General features: G+C 47.2%; 2 protein-coding genes across 4 annotated transcripts; one reads left to right on the forward strand and one right to left on the reverse strand.

Annotated features, from left to right (window-relative positions):
* The first annotated feature begins 2,438 nt into the window (after window positions 1–2,438).
* On the forward strand, window positions 2,439–9,522 carry dhx32b (DEAH (Asp-Glu-Ala-His) box polypeptide 32b). Its single transcript, XM_069692835.1, has 11 exons — window positions 2,439–2,812; window positions 3,008–3,201; window positions 3,890–4,265; window positions 4,387–4,623; window positions 5,708–5,801; window positions 5,922–6,071; window positions 6,905–7,096; window positions 7,237–7,377; window positions 7,523–7,713; window positions 8,585–8,775; window positions 8,981–9,522. Exons 1-11 carry the CDS (start codon window positions 2,531–2,533, stop codon window positions 9,153–9,155), a joined length of 2,223 nt encoding a protein of 740 aa, XP_069548936.1. The 5' UTR covers window positions 2,439–2,530; the 3' UTR covers window positions 9,156–9,522.
* A 675-nt stretch (window positions 9,523–10,197) lies between these two features.
* Window positions 10,198–22,230, reverse strand: edrf1 (erythroid differentiation regulatory factor 1). Of its 3 annotated transcripts, none has more exons than XM_069692826.1 (26): window positions 22,110–22,230; window positions 21,708–21,888; window positions 20,715–20,923; window positions 19,629–19,695; window positions 19,385–19,510; window positions 19,159–19,283; window positions 18,925–19,066; window positions 18,727–18,828; window positions 18,514–18,635; window positions 17,986–18,097; window positions 16,946–17,093; window positions 16,710–16,821; window positions 15,976–16,087; window positions 15,560–15,844; window positions 15,360–15,431; window positions 14,538–14,685; window positions 14,147–14,338; window positions 13,610–13,810; window positions 13,245–13,463; window positions 12,784–13,010; window positions 12,491–12,652; window positions 12,120–12,269; window positions 11,703–11,856; window positions 11,450–11,565; window positions 11,172–11,344; window positions 10,198–11,071 (listed from the first exon to the last, which is right to left on the reverse strand). In XM_069692826.1, exons 2-26 carry the CDS (start codon window positions 21,804–21,806, stop codon window positions 10,900–10,902), a joined length of 3,747 nt encoding a protein of 1,248 aa, XP_069548927.1. In that variant the 5' UTR covers window positions 21,807–21,888; window positions 22,110–22,230; the 3' UTR covers window positions 10,198–10,899. The 3 variants fall into 3 exon arrangements, with proteins under 3 accessions (XP_069548927.1, XP_069548926.1, XP_069548929.1); XM_069692825.1 differs by lacking the exon at window positions 22,110–22,230 and adding an exon at window positions 21,967–22,056; XM_069692828.1 differs by lacking the exons at window positions 15,360–15,431; window positions 22,110–22,230 and adding an exon at window positions 21,967–22,056.
* Between the last annotated feature and the right edge of the window lie 266 nt (window positions 22,231–22,496).

A 22,496-nucleotide genomic window follows, 5' to 3' on the forward strand; every position in this document is an offset into this window, starting at 1 on the left:
TATGAAATGTAAAGACTTTCGTAGACCAAAGTCAGTGATGCACAAGAATAAAAATCTTTAAAAACGGTAAAAAATAATAATAATAATAATAATAATAAAACAGTAAACGACATGAATAAAAATAATGAAAAAAACAGCGCTTTGTTAAACCTTTCCTCTCAAAAGCAGCAGCCAATTAACAGTAATTCTCAGGGTCTGAAAATGTCACTAACATAAGTAGCAAGCATAATATTTGATGATAATAATAATAATTTGATCATAACATTTTATAGTATGCGTGTCATTTTCTCAGTAACTTCCTGTGTGAACTTCTTGTTCAACACTGCCACCTGTCAGGCAACTCGGGTCGTCACATACCGACGTGAAGACACTGAAGTGCAGATTAAGAAGATCGGCGCTCTTTAACAAATAAAAGAATACAAAGAACAGGGAAAAACCTCTGAGGTCCAAACGGCCCTCGGAGTCACCGGAAGAACATGACGGAGCCAAAAGAAAATACTGTAATCCTTATAAATGCACACATTTCAGAACATAAGTCCTCAGAAATAGAAAATGTTAACAACCAATATAAAGCAATGTATAAACCTCTATCACTTCTTGACACATATATATATACACACACACACACACACACACACACACACACTCTAAGTACAATTTAGGCTTTAGAGTATCTGGAAATGAAATATTTTCCAAGTTAGCTCAGTACTGTCATGATTCACAATCACAGCTTGATTAAAAGGCAACTAAAGGGGTTTCATTTAGGATTTTTTTTTTCTCAAATAAAATGCTGAAATGTATTATATTTTTCAGAACCTGTGAAGTTATAATAATATTATTATTATAATAGAAGCACAAATAAGTTGAGGAGGACAAGTCAGGAAGCAGTGGGTTTTTTTTTTTTTCTTAAACGAAGCGGAAAAATACAGCAGTTTTCAAGCTGCATGGTGGGTGCATGCACAGGTCAGGACACATTCACAAAACTACTGGAACGTTGTGAAAATACACTTCTGCCCACCTGAGGCTTCACGTCGGAGCTGTACATTTGTTACCAAAAAAAAATGTAAAACACTTAATACTTGAGTGTGTTGTCTAAAATATGAAGAAAAAAAAAAAAAAAGTCAAAACGCAGTGTTTCGTCCACAAGGTCATACTAGAGTATGACTTTTTGTTCCTCCCCCCCAAAAAAAATCACCAAAAAGGTCATGTGACGGGGGTTTTTTGGCCAATTTTTTTTTTTTTTTAATGCTTGTAAAATGTGAAGAATAAGTCATACCATAGTATGTCGTCCAAACCATCATACTAGAGTATGACTTTTTGTTCCTCCCCCCCCAAAAAAAAATCACCAAAAAGGTCATGTGACGGGGGTTTTTTGGCCAATTTTTTTTTTTTTTTTAATGCTTGTAAAATGTGAAGAATAAGTCATACCATAGTATGTCGTCCAAACCATCATACTAGAGTATGACTTTTTTTTTTCACAAAAGTATGACTTTTTAATGATAATTTTGGACGACATGCCATAGTATGGCTTTTTAATGATAATTTTGGACGACATGCTATATTAGTGACTTTTACATTTCATTTAGCTGACGCTTTTATCCAAAGCGACTTACAACAAGTGCATTTCAACCATGAGGGTGCAAAACCCAGAACAACAGGAATCGAGAAAACACCATTTTCTTCAAGAAAGCCAAACTACAAAGTGCCATCAGTAAGTGTCATTTTAAGAACTCCTGTTCGAGGTAAAAGTCGGAAGAGGTGGGGTTTTTTTTTTTTAGTTTGGGGCGGAAGATGTACAGAGTTTCCTGGCGCACCGCTTTACCTGCTGTTTAAAAGACGCAGGTTCGAGTTTAATGTCTAAAGATAGAGATGAAAATCAAAATAACGATCATTTAAACATCCGCAAACTCCTATTTTCAACGATTGCGTTAATGTTTTTTTTGTTGTTGTTTTTTTACCAAACATTTTGGTATTGTTTTTCCTCGGGACACCATTCCCAGTCATTTAAAGACCGTCTCTGCCTTTTGCGGGTGCGGAGACACTGCGGAGCCTCGAAGTGGAACAAACTCGCGAAAGTCCCATCATTTTCTGGCACGTCGTTTGGTTCGCGGCTGCGGGGAACGAATTCTTTCGGTCGGTCAACCGCCGAGATAATCAATTTCTAAACGACATAAATGCACTTTTACACCGTGTGCAGCTCGTGGTCTTTTGCGCGTGTGCCAGTTTTCATCGTAAACAGTAGACCCCCCATCCACCCCCCCCACCTCCTCCTCCTCCTCCACCTCCTCCTCCTCTCTGCCCATCTATGTCTGTTCTCGCGTCAGCGTGTCATCTGCAAGATGACCGCACTCCCTGCGGGATTAGCGGCCATACATGACAGCACTGGGCCGGCCGGCCGCCCGGATGAGCTTTTCGTTTGGCTTCGCTTTGCAAGAAGGCGGTCCTGTGCTGCCGTCCCCAACGGTTCACCGGGAGCCGCGGATCTCCCAAAACTTCTGCGTCCGGCGCAGACCGGGAGGCTCCGCTCGTGATGGCGCGGGACGTTACGCGTTTAACTGGGGAGGACTGCTTTGACTGGAAACCGTCCCGCTGTTCGGACGCGGAGGCTTCGAGCCGCGGAGACAAAGAATGCGATGACATCTTGGAGCTCAATCAGTTCGACGGACTGCCGTACTCCTCCAGGTTTTACGAATTGCTGGAAGAGAGGAAAGAGCTGCCGGTTTGGAAGGCGAAGTGTGAATTCGTGGACACTTTGGCCAAAGGACAGTTTGTGGTCGTCAGTGGCTCTGCCAAAACTGGAAGGAGCTCTCAAGTGAGTACTGTGTGTGTGGGGGGGGGGGGTTGACACTCGAGATTGCACATTTCATTCGCGCAGCAGCACATTTTGGTCACTTTAACGCGGGGTGGGGGGCGTTCAGGCCCTTTCGCTATCTGTGACGTAAGCAACTTATCACACTCTTTATTTATTTATTTGTTTGTTTGTTTGTTTGTTTGTTTGTTTAAACAGATTCCTCAGTGGTGTGCCGAGTTCTGCCTGTCGGCCCAGTTCCTGCACGGCTTGGTGGTTTGTACCCAGATCCACGCCCAGCAGGCCGTCGATCTCGCCCTGAGGGTGGCCGACGAGATGGACGTCAACATTGGTCACGAAGTCGGCTACAGCATCCCTCTGGAAAGCTGCTGCGCCGACGACACAGTCCTCAGGTGTGTGTGTGTGTGTGTGTGGGGGGGGGGGGGGGGGAGCCTTTAAAAACGCACGTGTCTGCAGTGTTTCTCTGACTTTGTCCTCCCGTCTCTTTACGCTGCACGCGCACACGCACGCACGCACACACACACACACACACACACACACACACACACAAAGCTAAACCAACCCGCCTTTTCTTATTCTAAGGAGAGAAGTGAACAAAAGGAGTGAGAAGGGGCTCTTTTCAGGGGCCCCTCCACAGCTGCCCGGCTCCCCCCCCTCCCTCCCCCTCCCATCCTTGCCCATATGTCACAACCCCCCCCCGGCCCCCCCCAATGCGGGGTCTTTCACAAAGTTAGCCAAGGGAACAAAAGAATCTCGGCCCCCACCTGAGGGGGAGGGAGACGAGATAAACGGGGCAGCCAGCGAGAATGAAAGGATCCACTTCCCCGAGCTAGTTATTAAAGTAAATTACAAAAAAAAGCTGAAGTGGAGACAAAGTGCGTTTCATGAAGAGGCCCACTCTGAGATGTGTCCAGTGGATTTCCCAAATGTATCGTTCCAACCTTTCGAGTCAACCGGCGTTGCGCTTAAGAGGAACCTGAGGATTTATTTCGGGTCGTCGTTGTGTACTTTCGTGCCGTGTACTGGCTCCCTCCTGATGTCAGACATCATTTGACCCCCTCCACCCCCCACCCCTTTCAGGTACTGCACAGACGACATGCTCCTCAGAGAGATGATGTCCGACCCTCTGCTGGAGCGCTACGGCGTGGTGGTGGTGGACCAGGCCCACCAGAGGACCGTGGCCACCGACGTGCTGCAGGGTCTGCTGAAGGACATAACCAGGCAGAGGCCGGAGCTCCGCGTGGTCGTCCTCACAGCCGTCGGCCCCGGCCCCGCGCAGCTGGCCCACTTCACCGGGTCGCCGGCGCCACTCGTCCGCCTGGAGACCCCGGGCGCCGGGGAGGTGGCGCACAGCAGCGCGGGCGAAGGCCACTTCTACTCCGCCCTCCGCCTCGTGCTGGAAATCCACCACTCCGAGGAGGAGGGGGACGTGGTCGTGTTTCTGGTGACGACGCAGGTGAGAAAATCAAAAATAAATGAAAATTTAAAAAAAAAAAAGCAGCGCTGACGGAGTCGGGAGGTCTGGAAACATGAACATCTCCGATTCGCCCCCTCTTTTGTTTTGGACTCTCTGCCAGGAGATCGATCTGGCCCGCGACATCCTGCTCCACGAGGGGCGCAGCTCGCCCCCCGATGCGGGCGACCTCCTGCCCGTCGCAGTGCACCCCGGGCAGCCTGGGAATCTGCCGGTCCCGGGGGAGGAGGAAACGGGCCGGACCCGCAGAGTATTCCTCACGTCCAGCCCGAACGAGGACTTCTTCTGGGCCGTTAACTCGATAAGTTTCGTTATCGACGGCGGGCTGGAGAAAAGACATGTGAGTTTGGTTTTTTGGTTTTAAATCGGAGTTTAAATCATCACATGGAAGTTTTCGCGGTTGAGTTCCGGGGTTATAAGAAGTGATTAAAGCGAGTTAAAAAAATAATATTTTTTTTTAAATTCACCATGTTTTTGCTCACTATTTTGTTTTTAAGCTGAGACTTTCTGAACATTTTAATTAGGCCAGGTTCCTTTTTGTCACTTTGACAAGCAGTATTTTTTTTTTTTTTTTTTTAGGGGATTATCCAGGAATTTTCTACCCGGCGACACACAACTGCATTGTTTACTTCTTAAGGCTCATTAAAACGTCTGGTGGGGAAAATGTAAGACGCGTCCCGCAGCCGGTGCAACAAAAATCCAACTTTAGGCACTTTCGGGGACGTTTTCGCAGCTGAAAATGTGTCCAACCGCGATTGGTGTCAACGTTTCATTAAATATCTTTACACGTCATTAGAAGTGAGATGGTGATCTCGATATTTTTACTTGATTGAAAGCAAAACCGTAATGTTCTGTATGAAGAATATTATCAGCTAAATCAACTAAACGTCAAGACATTTTTTTTTTTTTTTTTTTTTTTTTTTTTAATCCATCAAAGTGGCAGCTGTCAGCGTTTTATAATATTATTACATTTTGAAGCTGATGCGTTGATATGTGTGTAGGATTTTATTGCAGCCTGTCTATATGGAGGTCACTGACCGCTTTGACCGCTTTACGTACACTCTTTATTTTATGAGCCGATTATAAAACGATACGTTTTGGCCGTCAAATCTTTAAATTTTGCCAACCACCCGGTGACGGAAGCTGTCACAACGTACAGGATATGTAAAGTAATGTAGGTAGTTGCTTTATTAAATCCCCAAGGGGGAGATTTTTTTGTTTTTTTTTCGCTACAGCAGCATTTATAGATACAGGAAAGCAGTAAAATAACAGTAAAAAAAAAACAAAATATTAAAATATAAAAATGCACAGTATATACAATAATATAGAATAAAATAGAATAATTAAATTAAATCTAACTAAACAATAGTGCAAAGTTGTTGTTGTTGTTGTTGTTGTTGTTTTTTAACGTGCTGCCGTTGCAGGTCTACAACCCCAGGATCCGGACGAACTCGGTCATCCTCCGGCCAATCAGCGCGGCTCAAAAGGAGAGTCGCAGGCAGCTGGCGGGCCCGGCAGGTGAGAGGTTAAAACTGCTCCCGAAACGATCCCGCTGCCGCGCTCCCCGTCTCAAAGACGAGACGATCTGTCTTTTTTTTCCCTCCCCCCCCCCCCCCCCCCCCACCCCCCGCCCCGCAGGAAAGTGTTTCTGTCTGTATCCGAAGGACAGGCAGCTGCCCGCCGAGATTCGCCCGCACATGGTGGAGTCTGACATCACTTCCACCGTGCTCTTCTTGAAGAGGATGGAGATCGCCGGGCTGGGCCACCGCCACTTCGTCGACAGGCCAGGTGATACTCGCGTGACGTGTCCCGGCTGAGACCCCCTGCTGTTGAGAGCTTTTATTTTATTTTTTGTTTTAATTTATTGGGAGGCAGTGAGCCGTGCTTGCAGCTGAACTGACAGCTCCCGTTCTGCGAGCGTCCTTTTAGAGCTGACCTGCTTCCGTGTGCTTTTGTTCCCCCGGATTTATACGCACGCGCACACGCACACGCACACGCACACGCACACTGAGCCTCCCATTAGCTGATTAGAGGGTAGAGTTGTTGAGAGAGAGAGCAGATGACAACAGACAGCCGTGGAGGGTTTTGATTTCACTCTTCCCTCTCGCTCCGTTTGCATCTCGGCCTCGTTGCGTCTGCGTGTCTGCTCGTCGGAAAACACGTTTGCCAGGAAAACAACAACAACAACAACAACAACAACAACGCAGAACAAAGAAAATCTCATTCGTACCACGGAGGACTTTTCATTTTTGCATAGTGATGCGTGGCAGATGTTGGGGAGGATTACCAAAAAAAAAAAAAAAAAATCCTAATCTGCTGCTGCCTATTCGCGCCGAGCGCCCTCAGCAGGGGGGCCGGTACAGTGTGGGGGGGCGGGGAGGGGGGATTGTCCCAGTGGGTCACCATTTTGGATTACAGTTTGGACTGCAGGAAAACACAAAAATGGTCCACAGCAGTTAAATGTATTTATATGTCATTGTTTAATCTCCCGGTTTAAATACTAGACAGTCATAAAGACATGGATTTTTATTTATTTTATCCTGACGGATTTGGTCCCCACACACATTTCTAACCGAGGTTTCATTTTAAGTCGTCTAATCTCTCTCCCCCCCCCCCCCCAGATCCCGGAGGCCTGATGCAGGCTTTGGAGGAGCTGGACTACCTAGCAGCTCTGGATAACGACGGCAACCTGTCCGAGATGGGAATCATCATGTCCGAGTTCCCCCTGGAGCCGCAGATGGCGAAAACTGTCCTCGCCTCCTGCGAGTTCGACTGCGTCAGCGAGGTGGTCATCGTCGCCGCCATGCTCACAGGTGACATGCGCCGACTCGGCGTTCGGACGCGAATATGTGCACGACAACATACACGCGTCGACAACAACGACGACAACAACAACAACATGTGTATCGAGCAGCTTTCGAAGCGTCGCGTTTTGTCGCCTGGATTCTTTTAGCGCCGAGCTGCTTCGCGGCCCCCTCCGCGGAGCTGAAGCCCGACGCGACTCAGTGCCACGCGAAGTTCCAGCACCCGGAGGGAGACCACTTCACCCTCATCAACATCTACAAGGCCTTTAAGCAGTGCCAGCAGGATCCACGTGAGTTTCAGAGAACATCTCAGAGAACATCTCAGAGAACAAAAACCGGACTGAAGGGGAAAAACTAAAACCGTGTTTTTTTTGTTGTTGTTGTTGTTGTTTTGTTTTGTTTTGACACCGATCCCGCCCTCCCCTCCTCGCGAAGACTGCGACGTGGAGAAGTGGTGTCGGGACTCGCGCCTGTGCCGCGCCGCCCTGCTGACGGCCGACGCCCTTCGCGCCGAGCTCACCGACACCCTGAGGAGGATCGAGCTGCCCGTCTCGGTGCCGGCCTTCGGCTCCCGGAGCAACACCGTCAACATCAAGAGGGCCCTGCTGGCGGGCTTCTTCATGCAGGTTCAGACATCGTCGCTTTATTAAACCACTCGAAAGAAGAAAAAAAAAATCTCAATAAATGTACGAGGTCGGCATTAAAAACGTTATTATTATTATTATTATTATTTTTTTTTTTTTTACTCCCGGTTTCAGCATCGGCTCCAAAAAAAAAAAATCCAGTATCAGTCGGGTTTTACATTTAACTGCTTTACAGGTCACACTTGAAATGTCTTCATCCCCTCCACTTGGACTGCTTTTATATTTTACTCCTCAACACACTTTTCTCAACTCCTTTCACTGCCGATACTTTCTTTGAAAACCAAACAGATGATCGGCTCTTCTACTGTTCACAGATAAAAAAAACAATTTTTTTTTTATCCAGCTGCTGGCGGCACTCACCGCTTTCACACCACGCTTCCATTTATAAACACACACACACACACACACACTCTGGCAGTAATTCCCTTTCAGGATTTCCACTTCGCCACAAACTTCCCGTTTAGCCTGTCACCGACACTTAAACTAACATTTCAGCTCCTTTCGCTGCTCGTCTAAATCGTCGTCTTTGACTGAAACGAAGACTTGCAACGTCCCTCAGAACTTCGGTTTAAACCAACACTATCTGCTGTTTCAACTTCTTTCAGTATTTGCATTTCGACTGCCGCTTCGACGTTTTCACTCCTTTTTCTATTTCAGCCTTTTCTTGTCTACTATGTTGTTTTTTTTTGCTTCTGAACTTGCGAACCCTTCGAGGATAAATCAAACCTCCAGATGCATTTTTTTTTATATATATATATATATATATATTCGATGCGATCTATCTTATCTAATGAAGCTTTCTCGGGTGGTTGACTCCGGTTCTGGCTCTGATCTCTCCCCCCTCCCCCCCCAGGTGGCGCGAGATGTGGACGGTTCAGGGAACTACTTCATCCTGACCCACAAGCACGTGGCACAGATCCACCCTCCGTCCGGCTACGGCGCCAAGAGCCCCAAGCTGGGGCTGCCCGAGTGGGTGCTGTTCCACGAGCACTCCTTCTCCGAGGACAACTGCCTCCGCACCGTAACCGGCGTAACGCCGCAGGAGTAAGTCGCGAGGAGGAGGAGGAGGAGGAGGAGGAGGAGGAGGGGGAGCAGCAGACGTACCGCGAAGTCCGCTCTCCGACGAAACCGGGGGTCGTCGCCCGGGGGGGGGGGGGGGGGGGTAGAATTTGCACCGCTGCCGTTCGGCGCGATTCACAAAACGCCGCGTAACCCGCCGCCCCCCTTTTTCCTCTCTCTCCTCTCCCAGGTTCGTTCGGATGACGCCGCAGTACTTTTTCTACAACTTGCCGTCGAGCGAGAGCAAAGACATCCTCCAGGACGTGTTGGACCGCGGGGCTTCTCGGTACCAGGAGGAGAAACCTTCGCCGTCCCGGGAGGAACCCCGGGAGGACCGGACGTCCGACCGCTGCGTCGTGCAGTGACGGGCTGACCCGCCGCTGCTGATCAAAGGACCGCTTATTGCACTATTTTGTACAGAAGAGCAGTGTTTGCATGTTCGATCGCAGCAGTTCATCGGTGATTTTTTTTTTTTCCTCCCCTTTGTCATCTGTGACCCTCTTTCCCTCATTTTTTTTTTTTTTTTTAGTCACAACATCTTGTTCCGTGTTTTTCTTTGGAATAGTTACACAAAGTGCACTAATATACGAAATGAAATGAAAACACAAGTTTCTATGACGATTTTGGGCATGCTCTTACTTCTGTTGGCACTTATTCCTCCTATTCTAAAAAACTTTCTCACCCTTTAAAATGTCTACTTTTGTTTTGAAGTTCACGGTTCCTCCCCCTCCCCCCCCCGCTGAATCTTTTTAATGACGGCGTGACGTCACACGCTTGCTTTCTCATTTCTGTACCCCGCCAAATTTTTTTTTCCCCCTCGATTTCGTTCCTTATTCTTCTTTTCAAAAAAAATACAAATACTATAGCTCTATACTCTATACTATAGCTCTATACTCTATCTCTATACTATATCTCTATACTCTATACTATAGCTCTATACTCTATCTCTATACTATAGCTCTATACTCTATACTACAGCTCTATACTCTCTCTATACTATAGCTCTATACTCTATACTACAGCTCTATACTCTAGCTCTATGCTCTATCTCTATGCTCTATTCTCTATTAAAAAAATAATTTTGGGTCACTTTTCGGGTGACAGTATGACTTTTTGAATATTGTTTTTTGGAGTATGACCTTTCCATGAACTCAAGTTACTTCTCACTGAGGCAACTGCTCTAACCAGTGCACAATGGGGGGGGGAGAAGTCTCTTTTGGACTTTTAACACTTTTGAGTTTTGTATTGTTGTTGACCTTTGGTTTAATATTAGTATGACTGCATGTACAAACCCGAAGCGGTGTGGCTTACCCTTAGGGGGGGACCAACGGCATCCGTGAACCATGTGGCTTATTGAGGGTGACTCGCCCTCCTAAAACCATGAAGTAGGTAAGAAGTAGAGTTCCATAAAATTGAAAAACCTTTTATTCTCATCTCACAGCAAACCATGCCGATATAAACTCATGCACACGTACGGCACTGTGGACAAACGAGCCTCTTTGAGTTTGCATTGAAGGTTGTTGAACTATTGCACATATTGTTGTTTCGTAAAGCAAATAAAGCATTCGAGCTTATTTCAGCCACCAGTCACATTTCAAACAATTTTTTTTTTTTTCACAGCATTATTGAATATCAAAAACATCAAATATATTATAATTAATCTCGGCCCGTGCTAAATGCTTTCTCTCTCTCTCTCTTGAAGCCCTTGTGTGCAGAAAGTAGACGTGACGATATCGGCTTTCAAATTTTCAATGACGTGTTTCGGTGTGTAGAAAATGAGACCACGCAGGTGTTGTTTGGTGTAAATCCTGCACACTGCTTAAGCAATAAAAAATTAAATTAAATAATAACTTATGAATTTACAGCTCTTCACAAAAAAAAAAAAATGTACAATCGCAAACCTGTGATGCAAACGTTAGAAAGAGACGAGCTCGTTTTTAAAGGCGCGGGTGAAAGCAGCTTTGAAGTTGTGATTCGGAGGAGTACGGTGTTGCCTGAGCGTGAGCCTGTTTGATACCTGCGAGGCTTTCTGTCGAAGCGTCTTTGAAAAGTTTCCCCCGCCCAGAGTGTAGCCTGGCAAATTTGCCGAGAGCCTTCAAGTGATCCTCTTTACGGTTTCTGCGCCGCCGCCGCCGCGTCGTCACTTCCTGTCTGCGGGGTCAGCTGCTGCAGGAGCTCCACGTAGACCTCCACGCGGCTCACGAGGGGGGCGCTTTTCTCGGCGCGCAGCAGCTTCGAGTACACGTTCTTGTAGGTTTTCAACAGCTCCTCGTCCTTATTGCTGTAACGCGCACAGGAGAGTTGGCCCGGAGTGAGTACGCTTGACGGTGTGTGTGTGTGTGTGTGTGTGTGTGTGTGTGCGTTGGGAGGTTCTCGCTCACCTCGGTTTCCGCTTGATGGTTGTCATCAGTTTGATCAGCTGCAGCAGCAGGAAGGAGAAACTCGGCTCAAACACGCCGATCAACTTCATCACTTCCTCCAGGTTCAGCCCCGACGCGGGCCAGCTGGTCACGTCGGGAGACTGTGCCGAGTCGGCGGCGTCCGCTTCGGTCAGCTGCGGGACGGGGGTGAGGGGGGGGGGGGGGAGTCAGAGGGGAAAGGTGCCGCGAGTTTCCGGGCGCGCGATCGAGACGGGACGAAGGGCGACAGGGCAACTTACCTCCGTCTGCTCCTCCAGCAGCTCTTTGCGAATCAGCTGGAAAGCCACGCGAGTTTCCGCCATGATCTCCACCGCTCCCGTCAGGCTCTTCAGTTTGGCCGCGCTGCTGCTCTGACCTGGGGGGGGGGGGGGGTAGGGGTGAAACACAAACGCGGAGCATCGCTGTCAGCGGCTTCGGCGCCACGAAATGCCACCGCCGCTCCCCAAGCTCACCCCCCACCCCCACCCCCACCCCACCCCCGCGACCGCTCACCTGCCATCGTAAACTCGGCGAACGCCACGCGCTCCAGCAGCGTGCGCAGCAGCTCGCAGGGGGCGTCTCTGAGGCTGAGGAACAAACCCACGGCTTTGCTGTAGTGGAGCTCCGCCAGGCTGCGGTGCTGCTTCCTCAAGTGTTCGTCCCCCACCTGTCACACAGTTACAGCCCCACCGGCAGACAGCCGTCAGCGCGTTATACCGCCGCGGGTCGGAAACACAAGACATCTCGTCCCTCTCCCGTCGGCGAGAACTTTTTTTTTTTTTTTTCTCTCCTTTCCTCCCCCCGGGGAGTGACGGGTTTTTACTTTTGCCATATGCTCCACAAAAATAAATAAATAAAAAGATATTCAGCAAATTATGTTATATTTGTGTTAAAAAAAAAAAAAATTTCTTTTTAAAAATGGTTTTGTACCTGGTTGCGAAAGCAGCTGTGGTACATGGAGGCCAGGCGGTGGTGGATGGTGGCCGCTCTGTACTGGTAGAGCGGCTGGCGAGCCGACTCGGTCTGCAGGTCGCAATACTTTAAGGACTTCATCATCGCTTCCGTCACCTCCCGCTCGATCTGAGAGGGACGCAGGCGGGAGGTGGGGGAGGGGGGGGGGTTAAGTTTGACCGCACGTCTGGAAGTCACTGGTTCCAACGACGGATACAAATGAAATAAGCTTTGTGTCACTGTTTTTGTGCGTGTGTGTGTGTGTGGGGAGGGGGGGGGGGAAGCGAGATTATTAAAAGAGAGGAGTTTGACCGGATTTAAGATATTTGTTCCGTATAATGTGCGTTCACCTGTTCCTGGGCCTTCCTGGACAGCGGGGCGTAGTCCTGCAGAAGTGTAGCCAGGGTGAAGTAGGTCGTGGACAACTCCCAGTTCACGCTGTCCCACACCGCCGGGTGGCCGCCCCCTCGGCTCCCCAGTGACTTCATAGCCCGTAAGTAGTAGTCTATGGCCTGCGTTCAGGAGTGGGGGGGGGGACAGTCCAGGTGGGTACAACAGGACGGTGAAACCAGACCGCAGTCGGAAAACAAACGACGTTCCGGTCAGAGCAGAATTTAAGACTCGAAAGAGACAGAGGTGGCACCTTGTTGTAGTAGAGCGCCTCTTCGGGGGAGAACTCCCCTCTGCTCTGGTCGCCGGAGACGGCGCAGTGGGCCTGAGCGCAGATCCTCATCAGCCTGCCGGTGTTGCACAGCAGTAAGGAAGTGTTGGTTCGGTCCCCGATGGCCTCAAAGTCCTTCATTCCTTTCTCAAAGAAGGAAAAGCTTTTTTTCCACATCTCCTGCTCTGCCACGGACACCGACTTCTTCACTGGAAGAGGAAGAGGAGGAGAGGGCTGGTGAAGCATTTTATTTATTTATTCATTCTATAAAGACGTTTTTAACTCCCAAGACGTTTGCCGGCGCCGAGAGGTCGTCGGCGATTTTCCTTCCCGGCGCGGAAGAAATTCCGACGACGCCGTAAATAAATACAGAGGGCTGCGTCGACACGACGGGTGGGGGGAGGGGGGAGGGGGTGGATAACGCGGCTCTGATCTGAACGTACCCTCCTTCTCCGTCTGAACGGCCGCCGCCTGGTTCATGTGGTACACTCCCATCTCGTTGCGGATGTTTCCCAGCCTTTTGAGAACCTGAGCCAGCTGCTCCGAGGTGCGGTCCTTCAGCGCGTCGGAGGCGAGCAGCTCGTACGCCGCCTCGTAGCACTTGCTGCTGACGAACAGCTGATACTCGGGGTCGGTGGCCAGGTCGGTTGCCATGTTGAAGGCTGGCGGGAAAACAAAGAGTCGTCGATGGCCGGACGGAACGACTCGGCAAGGCGGCAGATTTAACAAAGCAAAGCAAAACGACAACGAACAAAAAAAAAAAAAAAAAAAAGAAAGAAGACATTTTGTCCCGTCTCCACTCACTGACCCTGGCAGCTGGTCTCTCTGTGCAGGCTGTGCAGGATCTCCTGGTCCTCCTTGGTCTGGTAGCTGTACTCCTCCAGGTAAGCTGCTCTGTTGTTGCCGTTCTGGGCCAACATCAGCTGGATGTCGCCGCACAGGGAGAGGCCCTGGCTGTGAAACTGCAGCACTCGGGGGTGCACCGTGCCGCTCACCGAGCAGTAGGCGTCTGGACGGCCCGGCGGCGGGAAGGGGAGGGGGGGGGGGGATAAATTCTCGGTTATCACGCCGCTTCATCGAATATTAAAGCGACTGTTTGCGATCGTTATGAAGATTCAAATTAAATTCTTTCACCGCAAAAAAAGAAGAAAAAAAAAAGTAGTTTGTAATTATTTCATGATGTATTAATGTTGACATAAATAATTCAGGCTGGCAGAAATTACAGGCAAAACGTTAGCAAGAGTCCCGTTAAAAAAAAAAAAAAAAAAAAAAACTCCCAACAAAACGCGAAAATAGTGAAATGCGTCAACTGCGTAATAACAAGCGCGCCGTTACGTAATCTTACCGTAACACTGCAGAGACAGTTTGATGTAGCGTAAGGCTCGGCCGTACTTCAGCAGGTTGGTGGCGGCGTCCGACAGCACGTAGTAGGCCTTGGAGGCTTTGAGGAAGAGCTGCAGCTTCATGCGGTGCTGCCAGGAGCCCGGCGCCATCCCGGAGCGGCTCAGGTGCTTGTGGTCCGCGTGCGAGGGCCCCGCTGCACACACACACACACAACACACACACACACACACACACACACACACACACACACACACACACACACACACGTGTATGATTGACGGCCAGAAAAGAGAACCATGAAAAACACCGCGTCAGCCTATTTCCCGTTCGTTTTTTTTTTTTGGTGTGTTTTTTTCTGCAGTGTTATAATCAGCTGTGAAATGAGCGCTGACCTCTCTCGAGCAGCAGGGAGATGCCTTTCTCGGCAGCGCAGGCTCCGTTCGAACTGCCGTCCTCGTATTTCAGAGGGATGGGTGTGTTCGGGTCCGCAGCCGGGAGATCGCTCTCCTTCTTGATGCTGCCGTCCACTGCCTTCAGCCCCTGCGCATTATACACACATATTATACACACATATATATATACACATACATACATATATATATACACACACACACGTATATACACATATATATGTATGTATATACACATATATGTATGTGCATATGTATATACACACACACACACATATATATATATATATATATATATACACACACACACATATATATGAATATATATGTGTATATATACATATATATGTGTATATATATATATATATACACACACACACACATATATATGAATATATATGTATATATATACATATATATGTGTATATATATATATGTGTATGTATATATATATATATATATATATATATATATATATATATATAGATATAGGACGGCCGTTTATTGAGCAATACTCTCCGAGCGTGGTCGGACTGAGAGTTCGATATTTACGTCGTTTCTATTCTACGCATTCGCCCTCACCTCACATTACCCACGATGCGACTCCACCGCCTACGGTTTTAGCGAGAACCGGGCTTCGGGCGGAGGCGACAGACGTTTGACAAACTCGCCGATTTCTAACGCCGTTGGGCTCGGCGCAACTTTTTTTTTTTTTTCCTTCTCACAAATACAGTGTGCAGCTGCACTCTCGAGTCGCATCGCACGTTTGGCGCCGGGCGTAAAAACGCCGACGCGGACACTTGCCTTCATGACGTAGCTCAGGACGTGTCGGCATCGCTCCTCCTTGTCTTGCGAAACGGGGAAAGCACAGCTCGGCTGCGGGGGGGAAATGAAAAGAGCGGGTCGTCTCTCTGCGTCCTCCGGGCGACAGGCGCGCCCGTGCTCCTCCCTCCTTCGGCCTGCGCGGCAAGGCAGGCGGGAAGAGGGAGAGCGTTTCAACTCACCCTGATCTGGTGAGTGGATTTGTATTTCTCCGGGACCGACAGCTCCCCGACGGAACGGATCACAGCCACCGCTTTGCTGTCATCCTGCGGGGGGGAGCGGCGGTCGCCGTAGGAGCCGTTGTCGTCGCTGTCCTCCGTCAGATCCTCCTCCTCCTCCTCCTCGCGGTCTTCATCGCTGTAGCTGTCCTCCGAGCCGCCGGCCCGCAGCGACTCCCCTCCGTCTCCGTCGGGAGGCTCGTCGAGCCGGAACAGCTCCGACAGCATGTAGTGGGCCGAGGCGATGATCTGAGCAACGCGTATTGACCGACGAATTTTTTTTATTTAATCGCTTTAATAAATTATTAAAATTGATTTAATATTTGCTGGTATTGATTACCAGCAAACCTTTTTTTTTTTTTTTTTACATCCGCACCCACCTGAGGATGCCTCTCCTGATCCAGAAGTTTGACGCAGTTTAAGAGCAGAGTTCGGATGGTGCCGTAGTGCTTCCTGTTCTGCCTCGCCTTCAGCATCAAGTTGCTCGCCACCCTGTGCCAAGAAATTTGATTTAAAAAGAAAAAAGCACAAAGTTGGCACAGAGTTACACAATTTATCTACTTATAGATCAAATTTCATCTTGAAAAATCACCGTAATTAAGATGACCAATTCGATATAAAAAATTTAAAAAAAAAAAAATCATTTCAGCCGAGAACATAATAATAAACTACAAACGGGTCGAATTCATCATTTTTGCTTTGAAATATCCGGCGACGTAATGAATCATTTAGGTTCGGTAGTTACTTTATTAATCCCCGAGGGGACTTTTTTTTTTCGCTACAGCAGCATACAGGAAGCAATAAGATAATAATAGAATAGAAAAACAATAAAATAGCAGTAAAAAAATATAAATATAAAATGCACAGTATGTAGTATATACAGTACAGTATATATCTATATATATATATATTGTATACATTTAAACACGCAGCATTTATGAGGAATGACGTTCGACTGTCAATTCTGTTTTATTCTGGTGGCTTCAGTTTATATAAAAGAAATCGTGTTTGGCAGGAAAAAAACAAAAATAAATAAATAAAGGTGTAAACACAAATTTGTCAAATACGCCGATTCAAAACGAGCTGCGTCCCGCCGAGACACCGAGACACTCACCGGTACAGCAACACGGCCACGGGGAGGGTGAAGGGATTCTGACATTTCTCCTCTTCGGCCTCCTCGCACAGAGTCGTGAGGTCGTAAAGCTTCACGATGTCGCTGCCGCTGGCTGCCGATCGAAACAAAACAACAACAAAACAAAACAAAACAAAACAAAACAAAAGGGGAAATGAGAGGAGAAGAACGTTGAAATAGATGAAGGCGGTGCGACGCGAGGGGTTCCTGCGCCCCACCTTTGAAAAGCCAGTAGGTGTGACCCTCCTTGGTGCAGTTGGACTTCAGGAAGGACAGGATGTTTTGGGCGATGTCTTTCACGACTCTGGTGGAGAAAGTCGATTTCTCCAGATGAGGGATTTCCTCTGTTTTTATCATCTCGTATTTCTGAAGCGGAAACAGGTGAAGGCAAAAAGGAGGAAAGTCTGGTCACACTTTGTCAACGCGGCTAACAGCTAACAGCTAACACAGCTAACAGCTAACACAACAGACTTGATCTTCATCTGCCGGCAAATGGACGTCACACAGGGGACATCACACAGAGGACATCACACAGGGGACATCACACAGGGGACACCGTGTGAAGTCCAAAAACACACGTGATACCAGTTGCACTGCGTATTGCTCCCAAGTTGTCATGTTCACAGGTTTCCTCCTACTTAATTTAATTTTTTAATTTTTTTTTTTTTTTAATTTGATTCACTTTATTAATCCCCGAGGGGAAATTTCTTCACTACAGCAGGAGGGCTCTCAGGGGGGAGCTGCTGCAGCAGGCTGCCACTAGCGCGGCGGCGCCAGGTAACCTGACCTGAGGTGCATGTTTTTGGATTAAGGCGATGATGATGATGATGACGATGATGACGATGACGACGACCTGAAGACTCTCCGCACATTGCCGGGTCGTGGCGAGCGTACGTTTTTAAAACCAACGCGTTTGTCGTCGTGCGCTACAAACACGGGAACTCAAAAGTCTGAACTTGGTATTTTACAGCGCAGTTAAAGGAGCTGCAGCAATTTAGGATAATCCCTCAAAATCCAGCAATTCTGAGTAATCCCTCATGAATTAGCAAACACATGCAGAAAAGTGCTGCACAATCTAATCCGACCGTCTCCGCTGTACGAGTCACGTTTCTACTGTCGTTCTCGTCGCAGCTTGTGTCGATTTTACCGATTAACGCTCATCATCTCCCCGCGGGGATGATTTTGCCGTTGAAAGTGAACGCTGCAGAAAATGTGCCTCGCGTTAAAACGCCGCGCAAAAAGCCAAACGGTAACTTACCTGAACGATGCCGTTGACGTGGAAACACATGACGAGTTCTGGGACGTTGCACATCAGGTTGTCCAGCCAGTAGTCGATCCCTGTCAGAATGTTGATTGGTTTGTTGTTGTCCCTGAAAGGACACGGAGACAAAAAAAAAAAAAAAAAGACTTGACGTTGAATGTGCGATTCTGACGAAGCTGCAGCAATCTCAAATAAAAAAAAACGTTCTGGTTCGCGTCGTGAGGTCGGTTCAACTCGATGAAAAACTGTCCAGCCGAGACAAAAACACTTTTTTTTTTTTTTACCAGCTACGATCACATATTACGTAGATATACCGTATATTCGCCTGTTATTTTTTTCTATTGCATTACATGTCGCTTAGTTTGCGTTATCTCTCGGACAGAAGGAAACGGAGTCGTTCGTTGTGACGCAGGACTCCATCACCGTTTCTCCTCTGCGTGCCTCGTGTTCCTTTTCCGATTTTTTTTATTTTTTTTTTTTGGGGGGGGGGGACGGGGGGGGGAGCGAATGCAATCAAATCCCAACCTGAGTCTCAGGCTGACGGCAGGGTAGCGACCGCCTCCGAAGATCGGCATGTTGGACCCGACCAGCATGTGGATGTCCTCGAACGTCCACATGATGTTTCGTATGAAGTCGTTTCTTAAACCCTGTCAAACAAGCGACATCGAAGGCGTGATTGGGCAACCGGGCAGTGGGTGGCGGTAAACCAGGAAGTAGAAGGGTTAACGATGGCGTTACCTGACTGTTCTCCCCTTCGTTGAAGAGTGTCGGGAGGTTTTGCTCCTTGGGTACGGACGTCACCTGGCCCAGAGCAAACTTACTGTCCATGGGAACGCTCTCCTGCACGTTAAACGGCGTCAGCGGTTTATTTGCATTTGCGGCTCACTTCACACGAGCAGCACAAACGATTCCAAAATTGCGTGACGGCGACACTACCTGTTTGGGAGCGTCTGATTCTTCTGCGTCGGAGCTGGTGAAGGCGGTAGGCCACGAGGAGCTGTACTCTTCGTCCTCGTTCTCCTCCTCTCCTTCGTTCGGGTTGTCTGACACGGGCTCGGCGGCCCCGTCGCCGTTTATACTGCGGGGAAACCGCGGGAGTCGTTAAAAGACCGAAAACGCTCAGATGAAGGAGCAGCCAGACCCGACGACCCGTCGGAGCCGAACGCTCACCTGTAGTAGAGGAACTTCGACAGGATGGCTTTCTGATACCAGTGCTCTTTGCTCTTCTTTTTCCGCTGCCACTTCTGATCTATTAGCCGCTGGTAAAACTCCTTCAGCCAGGTCCAGTCTCCCGTCTGCAACGCGCACATCGCAGGGGGGGGGGGAATAAACTGCACACTTCATCGTAACTGTTGTATTAATAGTCACTGTGGAGCAACAATCCTCCCGGCTGTACCTGAGAGGATCTCATGAAGAGCTCCTGAATGTCCAGCTCATCCAGAAGCAACGTCCTCCCCACGCGGTGAACGGCCATACTGACATGGGACTTGCTGTAGGGAATCTTTAAAAGCTTCTTGATGTTCTAAAAGCAACGGAATTATTATTTATTTTTTATTTATTTTTTTACCGTCAGCTGTCTGAGGATGTTTTAGAAACGAAAAAAAAAAAAAAAAAAAAACGCTTTAAAACAGCTCACAAACCTCCGAGTCTGAAACCACATCCACATCATCCCCGATGCAATCGATGAACTCGTACGCCATCCCGAAACTGCGAAAGACGAAAAAGAACTCCGTCAGTACAGAGTGTTTGCAAATGGATTAGGGCCGGCCTGATTAACGCTAATTAAAGACTTCTGTTTATTAATCTGTGTCCATAATTTACCCGCCGATAACCCCAATAGAAATGCGGCGGATTCAGGATTATTAGTACTTTCAGTTATCCGGTGCTTCTCATTATTGATGGTTTGAACCATAGTTCAGGGGGGAAAAAAAGGCAGAAAGCATAGAGTCCATTACGCACTGTGACTAATGTGGACAGACTAGTAAGACTTAATCAGTCTTTGAGTGTATTCAGACCAACAGAGGCAACGTGCGCGGAAGGTTTCTGCAATCAAGCAGAGAAACGAGCCTCTAATACAAACTTGACATGTATCTTCTCTCAGCCAAACACATTCACCATATTAAATAACTTCCATCTGATATAACAGACGAGTGTATTACAAATCATACTAAATATCGCTTAACAGGTGACCGATGAGAGTAAATCACATTTTAAAATGCCAACCATCCAAGAAGCGTTTTAAATATTGAAGTTGTCCATTATTCCCCTAATATTGATGGCCCGAAGTTGTGCAGCACTTTGTTCAGTGTATGTTGTGTTTAAATAAATCTGACTCAACTTAATTCATATAAATGGGTGAACAAAATATCAGAAACGCCTCTCAGTGGAAGTTAATAGCACCTCAACCTACAGAATACAAAATGACCATAAGGTTGAATCTGTTGTCTTTAGCAAAGTGTATCAACAGACTAAAGCGTGACTCGTCGTTTAAAATCCAAAATAATAGCCTCGACATCACACTAGATGTCATTCATTTCATAAAATACTGTGAAGGATTGTCTTACCGAATGTTTATTTTTATTTTTTTTTCCACACTACTATCAACAGCTATCTTCTCATGGAAAATAAACAATGTGCTCTACTTGAGGAAAAACAAATCTTCTTTACAAGATTAGTTTCACACTAAAAGCAATAAATAACAGTCATCAGCACTCGTGATGTCATACCTGGAGAAGGGCTTGCTCTTACTGCTGGACCCTAAGATGGTGGTGCCGGCGCTGCCCAGCTGGGGGTTTTCTCTCAGCCAGTTGGCAGGCGGCAGCTTCAGGTCCGTCTTCTCCTGCAGGAGCGCGTAGCTGGTAGGAGGCGGGGCGGCGGAGTACTTCACCACGGCACGGCTCTTTATTTCACTGCTGCCTGAGCATATTGCAGAATCCTACGAAATAACGAGATAAAGCATCGTGTTGTACGTTAGTGAGAACAACCAGGCTGCAGTGACCGACGGGAGATGTTGAAGGATTTTATTGGCAAAACGATGCGAGATGTAGACCTTGTACTCTGAAACGAAGCTGTGGCTGGCAGACAGCTAAAATACAAAGACAGCTATTTGATGCCACTTTATACTTCTACTTTATTACATTTCAGAGGGAAATACGATATTGTCTACGCCTACTACCCAGATGAAGATTTGACACAATAGATCATTTAACAAGCTTTTAAAATGACAATACATCGTTGAAAATTAAAACTTTTGGGCTTCTGACGTCTTACAAAAAGCAGTGTGTAGTCAGGGGCACATTTCCCGTTTCAAAAAGTTGATAACAGCTAAAAAAAAAAAAACAGATATAATAAAGTAGTTTGAACGAGCTCCACTTGGAGCAGCTGCAACAGTAACATGCTGCTTACACACTGATGCTTCAGTATTATTAATCTAATGACGTCATATGTGATAAATTAAAAAAAAAATACGAGTCAGAGGAACCCAAACGGAACTTTTTCTTTAACTACAGCTCGGTGTCAATACTTTGATTTAACTTAGGGCAGGATTACATTGGTGTCTCGGTACTTTTTTGTTTGTTTGTTTGTTTGTTTTTACTTTAATTAAAGGATGTAAATACTTCTTCCGCTGCTGCTATTATAGGTGACCACAGGTGACTGTATATAAAACACGTGATGAACGGAAGGACAGTTTTGTTATTAAATGGTACCGCGTTACTCACGTGTTTGCCGTTTTCTCCCGAGCAGGCGGGACCGCTCATCTCCTCCTTTGCGTTTTCCAGCGGGGTCCCGGGCTCTCCGTCCCCAGCCGACGCGCTCATACCGGGACACACGGCTGCTCAACCCGGGCAACGCTTTCTTTAGCTCGACACCGCTAGCTGCTCGAAAGCTTGACTCGTAGATCTGTGAGAGAGAAAAAAAAGGAAAAAAAGTGTTGTTTACACAACACGGTTATTAAATTAAAGCTAAAGCAACACTCACGAGAGGTTGTTGTTGTTGTTGTTGCTTTGTTAACCGGAGCGATGTTCAGCCTGTCGCTTCTTTTCTGTCCATCGTCTGTTTACACGTTACTGCCAGCAAACAACAACTTCCTGTTTCCTCGCGAGACGAACTCCAAAACTCACCTTATTTCTTTTTTTCGACGATGAAAATTTAAAATCATTTTTGTAAAAAAAAAATATATATATATAAACTAAAGCCTTTAGGAGTTTGTGACGTAGAATATAAGCTCTGTCGCGAAAGACATTGCAGCTGCAACTGATTATTGTGGGGAAAAAAAATGTGTGAACCGGAAGTACTTTCAGAAGTTCTTTCTGGAAAGGTTGAGCATATTCTACTTCGATCGAGTGTCTTTTATTCTTGAAATTTAAATGAAAGGCTGTCTCAAATTATTAACCTAACGGTGGTGATGTACACGTTTTTCATTATTATATTATATTATATACATTTTATTATTTTTTATTATTATTATTATTTTTTTACATTATATCAGGCCATATTATATTATTCAG

The sequence above is a fragment of the Brachyistius frenatus genome, unplaced genomic scaffold, assembly GCF_029030835.1.
Source record: "Brachyistius frenatus isolate BFR_SWC_R1_liver_20210118 unplaced genomic scaffold, ASM2903083v1 Contig_13, whole genome shotgun sequence".
Lineage (NCBI taxonomy): Eukaryota > Metazoa > Chordata > Actinopteri > Embiotocidae > Brachyistius > Brachyistius frenatus.